At 38.8% G+C, this 17450-nt stretch overlaps 1 protein-coding gene across 2 annotated transcripts in view; it reads right to left on the bottom strand.

Moving 5' to 3' along the window:
• The window catches only part of Slk (STE20 like kinase), a 55954-nt gene extending 38510 nt beyond the window's left edge, over positions 1–17444 (bottom strand). For both annotated transcript variants that reach the window (XM_026781284.1, XM_005352443.2), the window contains exon 1: positions 17119–17444. In XM_026781284.1, coding sequence (XP_026637085.1) covers positions 17119–17268 — 150 coding nt within the window. In that variant the 5' untranslated portion in view covers positions 17269–17444. The remainder of the gene's footprint in view (positions 1–17118) is intronic.
• Positions 17445–17450: the final 6 nt, after the last annotated feature.

The raw sequence follows: 17450 nt of genomic DNA, 5'->3' as shown, positions 1-17450 counted from the left end.
CCAGGCTGGTCTCGAACTCACAGAGATCCGCCTGCCTCTGCCTCCCGAGTGCTGGGATTAAAGGCATGCGCCACCATCGCCCGGCTAGTACTCTGTTATTTAATCCTTTGAACACCAGGTATTTTATTACCTCCCCTTCAATAGAGAATATAAACAAACAGGAGTGGTGGTCTAAATGAAAACCACCCCCATAGGTTCATAGGGAGTGGCATTATTAGGCGGTGTGCCATTGCTGGAGGAAGTCTGTCACTGGGGGTCAGCTTTAAGATTTTCAAATGCTCAAGACAGGCCCAGTGTTGCTCTCTTCCTGCTGCCTGTGGATCCAGATATAAAACTCACAGCTCCTTCTCCAGCACCATGTCTGCCTGTGTGCAGCCATGTTTCCCACCATGATGATAATTAAACCTCTGAATCTGTTAAGTCAGTCCCAATTAAATGTTTTCCTTATTAAGTGTTTCCCTGGCCATGGTGTCCCCTCACAGAAATAGAACACACATACTCTCTGAAATTAGTGAAGCAGGAGATGTTTTTGTCAGTGTCATTTTATAATGGCTGTTGGCCAGGACTGTGTTACCATGTAGCCATTCCTGCATCACAAATTCATGTGTCCTTAGTGTCAAACAATTACAATTCCTTGGTCTCTCAGACTCTAAACTTTTTTAAGGATCTCATGAAGAAGCAATGTGAGTCCTACATAATTAAAACTTCTATTATGTGGAACGTTCAAGAGAGCATCAGTGTGGTGATCGTTTGTTTGTGTTTTAGCAAATAAAGTCTGCCTAAAGATCTAAGATACTAGAGTTCAGGCAGTGGTGGCACACACCTTTAATCCCACCTCTAGGGAGAGGGACGGACTCTGTGAGTTCAAGGCCACACAGGGCTATACAAAATTGATCCAGTTTAAAAGAGAAACAGCGGGGCAATGGTGGCTGCCACCTTTAATCCCAGAACTTGGGAGGTGGAGACAGTAAGGATATGGCTTGTCAGAGAGGGGAATATAAGGCAGGAGGAGACAGGAGCTCATGCAGTCTGAGGACAGGATCGCCCCTTTAGTATGAGCACTGGAAGAGTGGCTGGTTGCTCTGCTTCTCGGGTCTCTCAGCTTTCACTGCCAAGATTTTTTTTTAAAGAACAATTAGAATTTGTGCTACACATCAGCATTATCACCTGCAAAACGAGAATCATTATCTTCCAAGATCTTAGCGAGGATTTTGGAGTACTTGTTAAGAAATGCTGGACCTCAGTGTGGCATTGTCAGGCTAGCCTAGAATACTGCAGCAAGATCCCATCAAAAAGCCAACCAATCACCCAGCCAGCCAGCCAGCCAGCCAATTGACCACAATGCCTCATTACTAATGTTTTTAATGATTAGAGGATGACAGTACATGGAAAACACAATGATCAAATAATGATCATTCAAATGTAATTCAGAGGAGTCATATTTAAATTTTCATATATTCACAGAGATAATAGATACAAAATAGCAATTTGGATGAAATACTCAGGATTCTTGGCAAAATTTAATTAGTATTTTCTTCTTTTGTCCAGAATAAAAATAGCATATCTTTTTATTTGGCTTTTATTTTGAAGATAGGGTATAGCTTGGGTTGTCACTCATCCTGGTCTCCAACTTGGAAGAATCCTCCTGCCTTAGTTCCCTAAGTGCAAGGAATGCAGGCATGTGCTAGTATACTCAACTTTATTTCTTCCAATAATAATATATCTTAAAGCAATCACAGAGTGAATAAAATTTGATGGACTATGCTAGCTAGAGTGGCAGAGTAGTAAAGTTGACCTGCGTTGCAATCTTTTTATCTAAAACATATTCTCTGAACCCTAAACCTTAGTAGTAAGTAGTATCTGTTTTTTTCTAAAGGAAATAAAACTTAGCCCAACATAAAGACTTCATGAAATAACTAAGCAAACGTTCATCAAAAATAAGAGCAAGTTAATAAGTAACAAAACTTAACTTAAAATGTGACTTCCTTTGATAAAAGGTTTCAAGGATCAACCATGGACACTCAATGTTGCTGTATTTTTATTTTCATAACATATAAATACGGCATAGCTACTTTACATAAACAAATAGAGGACTGTGGGAAAGTTTAGTTTACCTGAGTTCTCTACTGATTTTATGTTCTAAATGAAGGAGGGCCAAAACTAAACTCTCCTATACTATTATTTTAACAACTGTGACCCTTCCTGGGTGGTGAGAAATTTTTAAATCCCATTTTCTTTCCAAGGTCTACATTTTCTGAGACTACATAATATTTTTATAACAGGCAAATTTTAGTAAGAATCTCAACTGGAAGTTAAAAGACCTAAAAAAGGAGAAAAGAAATTTTAAAGACCTATAAAGAAAATCAAGTGGAATCCAGCCCCACAAAGGTATCAATCTAAAAGAGAAAGGTTAAAACCCATCCAGGATAAATATGAAAGAAATCATAAACAACAAGTTTATAAAAAGAAAAATGAACTCAGTCTCTTCACTAATCCTAATACTGATCCTGCTAATGTGGCCCCTCTGGGTCTAGGGGTTGAAAGGCAAAGGGTTTTCTTCTACCACCCAAACAAGGAGTAAGACCCCAACTGTCCAGAGCATAAGGACATTTAAAATGTCTACCGAGTCTCAGATTACATCATTGTCCCACTTACTTCACAGACTGCTGACTCTGAGTGGCCTGAACATGCTAAAAGCGACACTGAGAGCTATCAAATGGAAAACGGAAACTACAAAGAGTTTCATGATACATACTTAACAATAAGACAAACGTAAATTACCTTCTAGAATTAATTCAAGAAAAATAAATGCTTTTAAATTTTAAGGATCTTAGTTACATTTTCAACTGCATCACAAAAAAAATTTCAAAATTAATCAAGAAGACAGAAAGCTTGTACAGTGAAAACAACCAAACACTACTGAAAAGAAATGAAGACAAAAAAAAAAAAGGAAAAGAAAAAGGAAACACGTATGTTCATGGACTAGAATCAGAATTGTTAAAATGTTAATATTGCCCACAGCAATCTATACATTCAATGTAAACTCTACCAAGATCTCAAGGTTTTTGCAGAAATAAAAAAGGTCATGATAAAATATGAAATTTCGAATAACCCTAAATAGCCAAAACCTTTAAAGAACAAACCTCAAGAATTCATAATTCCTCATTTCAAAACTTACTACAAAACTGCAGTAATCAAAATAATGAAGCACAGACATAAAGACAGACACGAATAAATGGGATCTCAGAGAAAAGCTTGGCATGTGTGGTCATGATCTTCAACAAGGGTGACAGCAGGTCAGAAAATTGTTTCTATAAACATACTAGGAAAATTAGTATCCATGTGCAAAAAATTAAGTTGGTACCTTGGTATGGGAAGTCCTTCTGTATATGTGTGGCTTTTATTGGTTAATGAATAAAGCTGCTGTTTCAGCCAATGGCTTAGCAGAATAGGGCAAGGTGGGATTTCCAAGCAGATAGAGGAGGAGAGAGTAGGCAGAGTCAGGGAGAAGCCCTGTAGCTGCTGCAGGAGACAGACACATCTGCCGGAGCCCACTGAAACTTTGCCAGTAGGCCATGACCTCATGGTGATGCAAAGATTAATGGAGATGGGTAAATTTAGGATGTAAAAGCTAGGTAAAAAATACGCTTAAGCTATTGGCCAAACAGTATTGCAAATACTATAGTTTCTGTGTGATTATTTCAGGGCTGAGCAGCCGGGAACGAATGAAGAGCCTCTGGCAACAGTACTTTATCCAATATCACAAATAAAAATTAATTCAAAACATAAAAAATCTAAATATAAGACCTAAAACTATAAAACTTTGAAAATAATATATTACGGAGGCCAAAGAGGTAGCTTAGCATGTAAAGGTACCTGCTGCCAAGACAAACTACCTGAGTTTGAACCCCTGGACCTACATAGTAAAAAAGACTCCATTCCTACAAGCAGTCCTCTGACCTCCACACATGTGCCACAGCATGCAAATCTACACGTGCATACTCATACAAAATAAATAAATACAAAATAATTGTTTTTAAGAATATGTGGCAAAATACTTAATATTTGAAGATCACTGTAACTGCTCAGTAGTTAAGATCATGTACTGCTCTTGCAAAAGACACAAGTTCAGTTCCCAAGTACCCACATCAGGAAGCTCACAACAGTCTCTAACTTTAGTTCCAAATAATTGAATACCTCTGGCCTCCACGAACATCTGCACTTTTGTGCTCATACCCCATATGAACACATAACTAAAAATCTTTTAAAACAAAAATATAATTCAAGATGAGCAAAGGAGGAATTGGGGAGTGGTTCAGACAGTAAAATGCTTGCCGTGCAAGGATGAAGACCTAAGTTTAGATCCCCAGGGCCCATATAATCTGTAACTGAAAGGCTGGAGAGGGAGAGACAGGATGACCCCAGGGTCTTGCTGGCCAGACAATCTAGACCAGTGGTTCTCAATTTTCCTTGTGCTGTGACCTTTTAACAGTTCCTCCTGTGGTAACCCCCTCCATCATAAAATTATTTTCGATGCTATTTCATAACTGCAATTTTGCTACTGTAATGAATCAAAGTGTAAATCTCAGTGTTTTCCAACAGCCTTAGGTGACCACTGTAAAAGGTCACTTGACCTCCCAAAAGAGGTTGCAACCCACAGGTTGAGAACCACTGATTTGAAGAAATCTCTAAGTTCCAGGTTCAGTGAGAGACTGTGTCTTACGTGAGGTGGAGAGCAATTGAAGGATGCACCAGACAATGACTTCTAGCCTCCACACGCACATATGAACACATATGAACGCAAACAGCAACCATATACATATAAATAAAATATATATGAAATAATCAAAGAGCCGGGCGGTGGTGGCGCACGCCTTTAATCCCAGCACTTGGGAGGCAGAGGCAGGCGGATCTCTGCGAGTTCAAGACCAGCCTGGTCTACAAGAGCTAGTTCCAGGACAGGCTCCAAAACCACAGAGAAACCCTGTCTCGAAAAACCAAAAAAAGAAATAAGCAAAGGACTAGAACAAAATTCCTTCAAAGAAGATAAGGGAATGGCCCATAAGTATATGATAGATGCTAAGCACCACTAATCATCAGAAAAAATGCAAATAGAAACTACAATAAAATACTACCTCATTCATTAGAGTGGCTACCTTTTAAAAGAAACAACATTGACAAAGAAGAGAAGAAAGCTGAACCACTGGGCACAATTGGGAGGAATGTAAGATTGCATGGCCACTGTGGGAAATAAAAGTTTCTCAAAAAAGTTAAAATGAGGGCTGGAGAGATGGCTCAGAGGTTAAGACTGGCTGCTCTTCCAGAGGTCCTGAGTTCAATTCCCAGCAACCACATGGTGGCTCACAACCATCTGTACTGACATCTGGCGCCCTCCTCTGGCATGCGGGCAGAGGCAGAATGTTGTATACATAATAAATAAATAAATCTTAAAAAAAAAAAAGTTAAAATGAGATTACATTTGGTCCAACATCTCCATGGGTTTCAAAAAGGTAATCATACACTATGCTCATACAAGCTTTATTTACAAAAGCTAAAATGCAGAAATGACCTAAAATCCCATCAACAAAGGAATGGCTGGGCTGGAGAGATGGCTCAGAGGTTAAGAGCATTGCCTACCCTTCCAAAGGTCCTGAGTTCAATTCCCAGCAACCACATGGTAGCTCACAACTCTCTGTAATGAGGTCTGGTGCCCTCTTCTGGCCTGCAGGCATACACACAGACAGAATATTGTATACATAATAAATAAATATTTAAAAAAAAAACAAAGGAATGGCTAAGAGAAATATAGTGAAGATAAGCAAAGAAACATTATTCAGCTTTTTAAAAAGTGGAGATGCTGATAAGCTACAAATAACTGAACCAAAGGACAAGGCAAATGAAGCAAGCCAACCACAAAATGATAAATACTATAAGAAGCAAATACAGTAATCAAAATCATAAAGAAGGTAAAATAATGGCTGCCAAGAACTGTAAAAAGGATAGGAAGTCATTATTTAATGGGTAGAGTGTTAGCTTCACAAGATGAAGAGAGCCAGGTGGTAGTAGTGGTTGAACATTTTTGTCATATTTAATCTCAGTTAACAGTACATAAAAAAAACCAGTCAAGGTGTACCAGGAATAGTAGTGATGCATGCCTATAATCCCAGCATTAGGTAGGTGGAGGAAAGAAGACTAAGAAGGCAAGACTAGCCTGTGACACACAGTAAGATCCATGCCAGACTGGGCCATGTAGAAAGATTCTGTCTCAAAATTCACCCCACATCGCCCCTGCAAAACAAAACAAACAAACAAACAAAAAATCTGTGTCTAGTACAGAAAGGGGAGGTGGTAACTATTATATATATTTTACCACAATAAAAAAATAGAAAAAAGCCGGGCAAGAGTCCATAACTGTAACCGCAGCACTCATGAGACTAAAACACAAGGACCGCAAGTTCAAGATCAGCCTCAGCTACTTCACAAGAGCCTATCTCAAAGAGAAAAAGAAAGGAAAAAATCTTGGGAAAATGTAAATAGTGTCTAGAACTTTTCAAAAGTAATTCTGTAGGCACTGGAGAGATGGCTCAGAGGTTAAGAGCATTGCCTGCTCTTCCAAAGGTCCTGAGTTCAATTCCCAGCAACCACATGGTGGCTCACAACCATCGGTAATGAGGTCTGGTGCCCTCTTCTGACCTTCAGGCATACACAGAGACAGAATATTATATACATAATAAATGAATAAATAAAAAAAAGTAATTCTGTAGTAAGCATTAATAATCATTTTATCCTAAAAGACTTCTCTTACTAGGAATTTATCAGAAAGAAATACTGAATGTCGTAGAAATGAACCTTACGCAAACAGACATGTGATGCATGATTAAAACAATGTGAAAAAAGGAGAGGTGAGCTGCACAAAAACTTACAGAGAAAGTGAATCTGGATTCCCCCTCACACTAGAAACAAAATCAACACGTTTAAATATACACCTAGTGAAGAAGGCTACACTACCAATTTGAAGAAAACAACAAAAGAACATTTTTATTGTATTAGGTTGGGAGGAATTTCTCCATACAGAAGCATTCAGTATATAGAAAAAAAGTTAGCAGATTGAGCATTAAAAATGTAAATGTCTATTTAAAAAAAAGCATGTTAAAGAGAATAGGCAACCCAGAGGCAAAAGAAATGTGTAGACAACATATAACAATGACTCCTGTAAACCTGTGAGAAATAGAAAGAACTCGCATTTCTGGGAAGAAATGCAAATGGCCAATCAACATAGGAAAAGGAGCTGGTCTCACTGAAAAGGAAAGATAACACTTCATAGCCATCAAATCATAGACTAGAAAAAAGGGCCAACAAATCTAAAGGCTCTTTCAAGACAATTTAAAGATACAAAATTAGATATGGTCTATTACTTTTCAGTCATCCTTTATAAAATTTTGGCAAGATATTCTGAAATAATTTAGTCATTACTTGTCAATAAATACTAATTAACTATATATAGTCAGACCTTTAAATTTTTAAATTACTTTATAAATCTCACACTATACAAAACATCAACAGGAAATTTACAAGTAAAATTAAAACAAGTTATATTGGTTTCTAGTATATTTCTTTAAAACTGTAAAAATGACAACATACAAAGAGAAATAAAATGTATGGTCCACATTTTTCAAGCCATAACATTAAAAAAAAGAGCGAGAGAAAAGAGAAGCGATGGAGGGAAGAAAGAAGTTAGGGAGGAAGAGAAAGAGGGAGAGAAGAGAGATGGGGAGAAGAAGGAAGGATGTGAAAAGAGAGGAAGAACTGATTCAAATACTTTTCCACAAAAAAAAAAGGCATTCTTACCAACATTCCCCCACTAATTTATAGGAAGACATGTTGTGGGATATCGGTACACTGTGTGAAGATGTGTTACTATGATTGGTAATAAAAAGCTGAACGGCCAATAGCTAGGCAGAAGAGACCGATGGGACTTCCAGGGAGAGAGAAGAGAGGGAGAAAATCAAGGCACAGGAGGAATGAGTCAAATACCTAGAATTGGGAAGGTAAAAGTATGGGTTAAGTTATAAGAGCTAGTGGGACAAGCCTAAGCTAAGGCTGAGCTTTCATAATTAATAAGTGTCCGTGTAGTTATTTGTAGGTTGGTGGTCCTGATGAAAACCATATTACAAAGACATGTGAGTCAATACAAGAATAAACTGGCAAAGCTGATTATCTTATAGATTAAAAGAGGAAAAGGCTAAATATGTTTTACTCCTTGTATGTTCACTGAGTAATTAATTATATCCACATAGAAAAGCAGAAATCGAATAAGAAAATGGAGGGGTAGAAAGCAAGCTGTTCTGCTTTTGACATTTTTTCTTTCCATAATCTTGAAATAAATCATTCACTTAAAACCTTCTAAAATAGAGTTTTAGGAAAGAAAATAAATTCAGCAGGGTTCAGATTAGTATTAACTATTAAAAAATCTGTTTTGAAGCCAGGGGGTGGTGGCCCTCCCCTTTAATCCCAGCACTCAGGAGACACAGACAGGCAGATCTCTCAGTTCAAGACCAGCATGGTCTACATAGTGAGTTCCTGGACAGTCAGGACTACACAGAAAAAAGATTTCTGGGATTGGAGAGGGGGAGAGGGGATATATTCTGAATTGGAAAAGTAAAAACCTTTCCACTCCCATTTTAACATGTAACAACACCATTTTTTATAATGAAGATGCAACTTTTAAATAGCAGCAGCACCTTACATCCAAACACCTTGGCAAAAAAAAAGTTTCTCTTACTGACTTATGAAAAATCTGGGTAAAGAAATGTGTCTATCTGTGTGTGGGTGTGTGTGCACACACACAAGCACATACATTTAAGTGAGTATGGGTACATAAATACATGTGTCTGTGGGCGGAGACAAGCAGACAACCTCACTGATGTCCCTCAGGCACTGTTTATCTGTCTGCTGCTCCTTGCCAGCACTGGGATCACAGTGTGCCCAGTTATTTGACATGGGTTCTCAGAGACTGTAGTCCAGTCCTTGCAAGCATTTTACTGTCTTTTATCATCTTAGGCCTAAGGACACAGGACAGCCTGGGAAAGTCTGAACATATTCCCTGCAAACTTCCTATGCTAGAAACTCAATCCCCAGATTTATACATTAATGGTGGGACTGTAGGGTGACAACAGGGTCGTGAAGGCCATTCTGTCCCGTCTAAGAAGCTCCCTTGTACACACTGCAGTCAGCACCTGCTTCCATAACCAGAGTACACTGATGGGTTAACGGATGACTGGAGAAATAGTCAGGCTATTAGGCAAATGTTGACACATTTACTGTCTCCATGTGATGGTTCTTGCCATAAAAGAAGGCTTTCATCAGATGTTGAACAGACGTGCCAAGCTCTTGGATAATCCTAACTCCAGGATCACAAGCCAAATAAGCCTCCATTCTTTATACTCTGCAGTTTATGATATTCAGTTATAATAATCAAAAAATTTGCTAAAATATTTCCACAGTATACTCCTGTTGGGAGTGCAAATTGTCATAACTACCTAAAAGCAAGAAAATCTATTGCTAAGTACACATTCAACAGAAATGAATAAAGGTATGCACCAAAAAAACTACACAAGATTACTAACAATGCCAAGCTAGGTGGCCTAAGCCTGCACTCTCAACACGTGAGAATCAGAGGCAGAAGACCACAAAGTCAAGGGCAACCTGGGCTACAAATTCTATGCTAGTCCGGACTACAGAGAGAGACCTCCTATCTGAGGAGATAGCTCCGTGGTTAAAGAGCTTACCAGAAGCATGGAGATCTGATTTCAAATCCCCAAAACACCATTTCATGTGGGCAAGATGGCCTGTCTATAATTCCAGCTTTACGAAAGGGTATACAAGACCCCTGGAGCAAGCTGGCTAGCCAGACTAGCTCAACCAGCAAGCTCAGACTAAGAGATCTCTGACTTTGCCTGTAGAGTGTAATCACGCCTTGAATCTCTGCACACTTATATATTTACACCCTAACACACAAGTCCCATAATAGGCAAAATTGCATATATGTGCATACATGAATAAAACATATATACATGGATTGATCTTACTATTAATACACAAAATGTAAAAACAATCCAAATGACTACCAACCAAAGAATAAACTGTAAACAGTGGCATTTCAAAAATTTTAATACTATAGAAAAAAGATCAAATGACTACTAAACATGAATGAATCACATTCATTATATCAAAAATACAGACTTACTCAAAAGAATACATTTATATCAAGCCCAAAACATATCAAAAAGATTCAGAAGAGTATATGTAAGACAGAGCTGTTCTGACTAAAAAATTAGAGGGAAAAGAGAGTATGTGTGTGTGTCAAGACATGTTTATTAAGTATAACTTACAAGTTTTTGGACCAGCCAGATGTCTCAGCAGGTAGCGAGGCGCGTGAAGGCAGGCCTGACAACTGGAGTTTGATCTCAAGGAGAATCAACTCCTAAGAGCTGTCATTTGACCTCCTCACAGGTCCTGTGGCATAAGGACCTACACACACACACACACACACACACACACACACAAACACATACACAAATTAATCAGGTAATTAATTAAAATTAAAATGTATACAAGTTTTAGTGTTAGTAAACAACCAGTTGCTAAAGTAGAAGGGGAAAAGGAAGATGAAGGTGCAAGAACGTGCAAAAGAGGAAGGTTGGCAGGGAGTCGGTCAAATCTAAGTGTTTATGGAATGCCATAGGGAAACCTGCTACTTTGTAAGCTAATTGAAAAATGAAATTAAAAATAGTAACTCTAGAAATTCTATAACAGTAATCCCAGAACTTAACAACAGAAAAATTGTAGGTCTATGCAAGTGGTAGCCCCAGATAGTAAATACCAAACAGACCACAGGAATAAACTAGGGACCAACAATAAAGAACTCATATTCTGGCCGGGCGATGGTGGCGCACGCCTTTAATCCCAGCACTCGGGAGGCAGAGGCAGGCGGATCTCTGTGAGTTCGAGACCAGCCTGGTCTACAGAGCTAGTTCCAGGACAGGCTCCAAAGCCACAGAGAAACCCTGTCTCGAAAAAACAAAAAACAAAAAAAAAAAAAAGAACTCATATTCTGGATTTTGTTCAAAATATGTTAGACCTCAACTTACTTATAAATTACTGCCAATCACATACATTACATGACCAAGCCTGCAATCCCAGCATTCAGGAGGCTAAGGAGCCTAGACTACATTGCCAGTTCAAGGCCAACCATGGCTATAAAGCAAGACCTGTTTTGAAAAAAAAAAAAAAAAAGACATGGCTAGTGGACAGCTTGATGTATGGATCTAAATTTCAGGAGCAATCTTTGAGCACAGACATAAATTATCTTTAAGTGATAATTAAAGAATGGGTAAAAATAAGTTCTCATAAGCAAAGAAGAAAAGAGAACTTGAGTGCCGGGTGATGGTGGCGCACGCCTTTAATCTCAGCACTCGGGAGGCAGAGGCAGGCGGATCCCTGTGAATTCGAGACCAGCCTGGTCTACAGAGCTAGTTCCGGGACAGGCTCCAAAGCCACAGAGAAACCCTGTCTCAAAAAAACCAAAAAAAAGAGAGAGAGAGAGAGAGAGAGAGAGAGAGAGAGAACTTGAGGTGTGCACATCTCAGGAGGCAGAAACATAGGGTTGCTGTAAATTTAAAACCAGCCCCATTAACACAGGGAGTTCCAGACCACCTAGGGTTAGAAGGGGAGAAGGGGAGTGAGAAAGGAGAAAGAAAGAAAACAAAAATGATATACTCAAATCCTCAGAAATTCAACACTTAAATATCCTTTAGCAAAAGAGCTAGCAGAGGAGCCTGGAAAGGCGAAGACACAGAAGAAAAGGGAAAATAAAAGTCAGTGGAAGGCTTTAAAAAGGTAAGAATAGTCAGGGGTACGTACCAAGAGCTCCTGAGAAGTCAAGTAGGATATTAAGTATCCACTGAATTTAGAAACAGAGATCTCAAAACCATGACAAGAGCTATTGGGGACAGGGGCAGAAACTTTCTAATAAATAATAGAAGAAAATGCCACAGAAGTGAAGGACATGAGCCTCTGCACTAAAAGAAGTTAAGTCCAGCAAACAGGGGTGGAGAGTGGGGAGTGGAGATCATAGTATCAGAAAACCATATAAAAAGAGAGTAATTCCTGAAAGCTATAAAGAGAAAAAGATCACAAAGAATCAGAAAATAAACTGACATCAACTCTTCAACATCAACACTTGAAGCCAAAAGACAATGAATGGAAAAAAGTCAGAAAATTCTCATTCTTAAAAAATCCAGGAAAACCTGTTTTGAAGCAGAATTTACACACTACTCTCTGCATTATAAAAAGATGATACTTTAACAGGCAAAGTCTAAAAATATACTTTCCATGGATATTTTCTCTGAAGGCTACAAAAAGTTTCATACAAAATTAAGAAAGAAATCCTAAAAGTAAGGACACTTTTGAAGTAGTTTGTGCTCCAAGACTTCCAGGAAAAAAAAAAACAAGAACCCATTACTGAGGAAAGGCATGAATACAGATATAATGAATACACAGAAAGACATGTCAATTTTTCTCAACATTGATTCATAAAACCAATAAAATCTCTCAAAAATAATACAATGGTTTGTGGTTGGGTTTTTTTTAATTTCAATCAAGGTATTTCTAAAATACACATGAAAGGGATAAGAGCCAGGAATATCCTAGACTACTGAAAAAAGTAGGAGAATGTCTTACTGTCATAGGAACTTACTTTAATGCTTTTCTAATTAGGATAACAGAATAGTGAGATTGACTGATAAATTAAAAACTGCAAAAATCCAAAAGTTATATAGTAGATAAAACACCTCAGAGCAGTAAGACAGCCCCCTTATGGGAAAGAACTTGAATGGTTCTGAACTTTAAATATTCATGAAGAAAAGAAGGGAACACATTGCACAGGACTGAATCCTAACCTCATATCACACACAAAAACTTAGTCTATACAAACTGTGAACTTGTTAAAGGCAAAATTCTGAAGCTTTTGGAAGACAAATAGATTATCTTCATTATATTGGTTTAGGAAAGAATGCCCTAAAAAATAAACATTAAAAGAAAAGAAAAAACTGAAAAATTCTACTATACTGACATGAAGAAGTCTCTCGGCCAAGACACTATAATGAAAATAAAGAGATAAGTCACAAAATGAGAAAGCATTTATGATACCATAACTGAGAAATGGCTAAAATTCAAATACACATATATAGAGATACATATACACATGTTTATAATACACACAAATATATTACAAGTACATATACTACATATAGGCAGAAAATGACATTTATAAGAAAATAAGCAAGAGAATGGAACGCAAAGAAATTTAAACTATGATAAACATATTAAAAAGCATTTATTAATAATCAGATGGTCAAAAATTCTAATACCAAATGTCAATAAGAACAAAGAACAAAGACATCTTATACAGCCCAGTAGAACTATAAAATAGCTTAATCAGTTTGACATCAGCTAGTAAAATTAAAGTCATACTGCTCTAGAAGCACAGCCATGCTACTCCTGAGTCAAGTCTTGATGAAGTATCCCAGTGTTTTATGTCAGAGTCGAAAACTAGGAACAACCCATTTGCCCACTAACAGTAAAATGGCAAATGACTGTGATACAACCTGTTGCAGGATACTTGTACACTATATGAAGATGTGTTGCTGTGACTGATGTAATAAAAAGCTTAACGGCCAATAGCTAGGCAGGAGACATAGGTGTGACTTCCTCGCAGAAAGAAGACACCATCAGGTGAAACAAGGAGGACACACAAAACGAGAGAGAGGTAAAAGCCATGTGACAGAACAAAGATTAATATAAATGGATTAACTTAAGTAGAACAAGCCTAAGCTAATGACGTCTCCGTGTCATTATTTGGGATCTGCCCAGCAGGACAGAGAAAGATTCGCTACAACAATCCTGTTACTGAATGCTATGCGACAATGAAAATCAACTAACTACAGCAGTCGGTGATAACAAAGCCCGTGTAACAAGCATAGTAACACACTAAATATGATTCTATTTTCATAATGCTGAAACACATACAACTAAGTTTATGTTTAGAGATGCTAAACTATACAGCAGATGAGTAACTTAAGGAGCGAGTCTGAGGTGCAGCATAATTTCTTAACCCTGATACTGTCAACAGAAACCTACTTTGTTACCTGCTAAATACATAAACATGTTTCAGTATTTCTTCAATACAAGAATTACATATTTCACTACTTTCTAAAAGACATGGCCCTGTCAGTTGCCACAGAGCATACAGTCAGGACTCAGCATCAACTGCTTTAACAGGTTAAAAACAGACATGTCACTCAAAGCATATTTTTGTTACTATTTTTTGGTTTCTAATAAGATAATGCAAAGGATATTATGTGTCTTCATTTACATCCAACCATACCACATTGAAAAGAAAACAAACTTAAACTAGTGCTGATTTTACAAGCATGCTAGTAACTCTGTGAGAGCTATACAGCTCTGAACTGAGCGCAAGGACTGCAACTGTGTGATGGGAAGCTGACTTAAACTAAGAACACAACATGATTTCCTAGAAACAGTCTTGGCTGTCCTGGAACTCACTCTGTAGAGCAGGCTGGCCTCGAACTCACAGCAATCTCCCTGCCTCAGCTTCCCAAGTGCTAGGATTAAAGGTGTACACCACCACTGCCCAGCCAATTTTGTATTTTAATAGTCCCCAATTTCCAAGTGGTAGCTGGAATCAAGCTTTAAAACAGCTGTCTACTGCACACTACCATAAACTTTAAGGTATGACAGCATTCACACCACAAAAATAACTTTAGTTTCCTTCATATAAATTTACAACTTCCAGAGAATCTTGAAAATTAAACAATTTTTAGAAAAGGAAAAATGAGGCCAAAAAGTCAAAAAAGCTTAAATTTACATTTTTGTTTAAAAAAACAAAAACAAAACTCATGCCTGATTCCTCAAGAGCAAATGCAAAGAATCTGTCTTCTTCAGTTCCATTGTAAAAATAATCCCACAGGATGCTAGCCAGTTTGTAATGTTAAACTACATGAAGTCTCAAATTTTTCAGGAAATTTCAACTGACTTTGCAATAAGATTATACATGACACTCTGCAGAGTAAAATCGCACAATCTGCCTATGCCATAGAAAGAGGCTGTTATCTTCTGGGTCCCTTTTCCTCTCCCATACCACGTTTGGCTTCTATGACCTCTATAGATAATGACAGTAATTTCTACTATTCATTGAACCCCTTCTAGATGCCTTACACTTTCTATATATTTACACCACAAATACAAGAAATAGGCCTTCCAGTGAGGGAAGTCCATCACTGTCAGTCACCGAATATACAGCAGGTAACTTGCCCAAGGTCACAGACTGCTGTGTGGGAGAGCAAGAAATATTCCGGTATGAGTCCATGCTCTTAATCCTCTACTCTTTCCTTTCTGATGAAATGTCCTCACACCACAAGAAATACCCATGGTCACCTACCCTTCTCACCACAAGCTTGCCTTATGGGTTTCTCTTGGCCTCTCTTCAGTAACTGTATATGCAGAGGACATTAACAAGTGGAAAGAGCCGAAGAAACAAACACTCAAGGAAACCTATGGTTTTACAACTATCAAAACATTAGTCGGAGATGATTATTTTGCCCACAACTACCAAGCTGGCTCTGACAGCCAACACTAGTGTCCCTAGAATGATTTTCCAACCACACTAAATGCCCTTCCAACCATGCATCTTAGAGAGTAAGCTCTTGTTGAAACCATATTCTGTGCCAACTTTCAATAGCATTCTCTGAAGAGAACACTTCATTTCAACAAATAATGAGGAAATGCATATGCTGAGAAACAGATTCAAATGTGAAACTTTGGACCTCAATTTTATTATATAAATATGAATGTCAATTATAATACATGACAAGTGTGACAGTAGCCATGTGAACAAGATGTTCCAAAAACACTCAGCGCAAAGAAAGTGTGTCTTTCAGACTGGATAAAAGATGAGGACTGGAATTTTGACAGAATGCATTCAGTGCATGCATACATCACAAGATAAAGTGTACTATGCTTAACAACTAAGGGAACTGCTTTCTACAGAATGGACGTTAAAGTAAAAACACACTACTGCAATTGGGAACAGAAGATCTGAGTTCAAGGTTAAACTGAATCACGTGGCCATGAACTACGTCTAAGCTTCAGGATACCCAACCTTGGAAATGTGGACGCTACTACTGACCTGGCCGCTTTCCGGAACTTTCAAGGGGACCAAATTACATGAAACTGAAAAGTGGAGTATGTAAGTGTTCACTTCTAGGCAACCCTGTGGGTCCTTCCCCTAAACTGTGGCTCATAAAAGCCTCACCCTTCAGGAAGTAAATATTCCAGTGACATCATTCATATACTTCCTAGGACAGTACAAACATTTAACACTCACACCTTCATTTTGAAACATCAAACCTCTACTGAAATAACTACGCGTGGAGTTTTTAATTCTTCAAGTGCTGGTACGGCCTTAGAGCCAATGCTTATTATATTTAGAAACTAGGATGAAATGCAGATTTTCTTCTGGAAGTTTTCTGTCAGAAATTCCATCCCATGTGGCCAAGCAACCAACTCAAGAACAGACTGCAAGCTGGCAATCACTTTACTCTTGTTTTATTTGAACTACAGATACTGCCCGCTCTCTGCTCCTAGCTCCCAAAAGCTACCTGTTTTGGTACAAGCATACACTCAAACGCCATTAGTAAACAAACATGCGCACACTGAAAAGCCTACTGAGTTTCCGATTTTACAATGAGGGCCACAACCGCCCGCTCCTCCCATGAAATTACACTAATTTCTTTCCAAGTTTGACAGGGTGGACTGCCCAACCATCACTCTTGAAACTGCATCCGGCCCCCCCCCCCCCGTATTCAGTAAACCCTACCGTCGGAGCCACTGCTTTAATGCTGAGCTGAACTTTCAACGTTCAAAGCCTAGGGAGGGTGGGCAAGATACGGGAAGGGATGTAGGGGTGAAGTCCTCATGCCACCCTGGACGGGCGACCGTTTCAGCTCCAAAGCCAACTTCCCGTTTTCTCCCTCTTACCTTATACACTTTCCCAAAGGCTCCGTCGCCCAGTTCCCCTATAATCTCCCAAAACTCTTCGGGGTTCAGGTCTCTCTTCACGTGTTCGTACTGCTTCTTCTTCTTCTCGCTCCCCAACTTGAAGATCTTACGGAAATTGAAGAAGGACATTTTTCCTGCCCGGCAGAGTCCCTGGCACTTAAAGAGCTAGGAACAATAAAAGGCAAAGTTTGTGGCGCGTCCTCTCCCGCGCGAGCCCGGGGTCCGGGCCGCTCCCGCCTGGCGCTCCCCGGAGAAGGCGGGGCAGCGACCGGGCTCCGGCCGAGGAGGGGGGCGCGTGGCCCGCGGGGCCG

This window comes from Microtus ochrogaster, chromosome 8, assembly GCF_000317375.1.
Source record: "Microtus ochrogaster isolate Prairie Vole_2 chromosome 8, MicOch1.0, whole genome shotgun sequence".
NCBI classification, from domain to species: domain Eukaryota; kingdom Metazoa; phylum Chordata; class Mammalia; order Rodentia; family Cricetidae; genus Microtus; species Microtus ochrogaster.
Note: the sequence above shows the minus strand (reverse complement) of the source record. Positions and strands in the feature narration are given on the sequence as shown.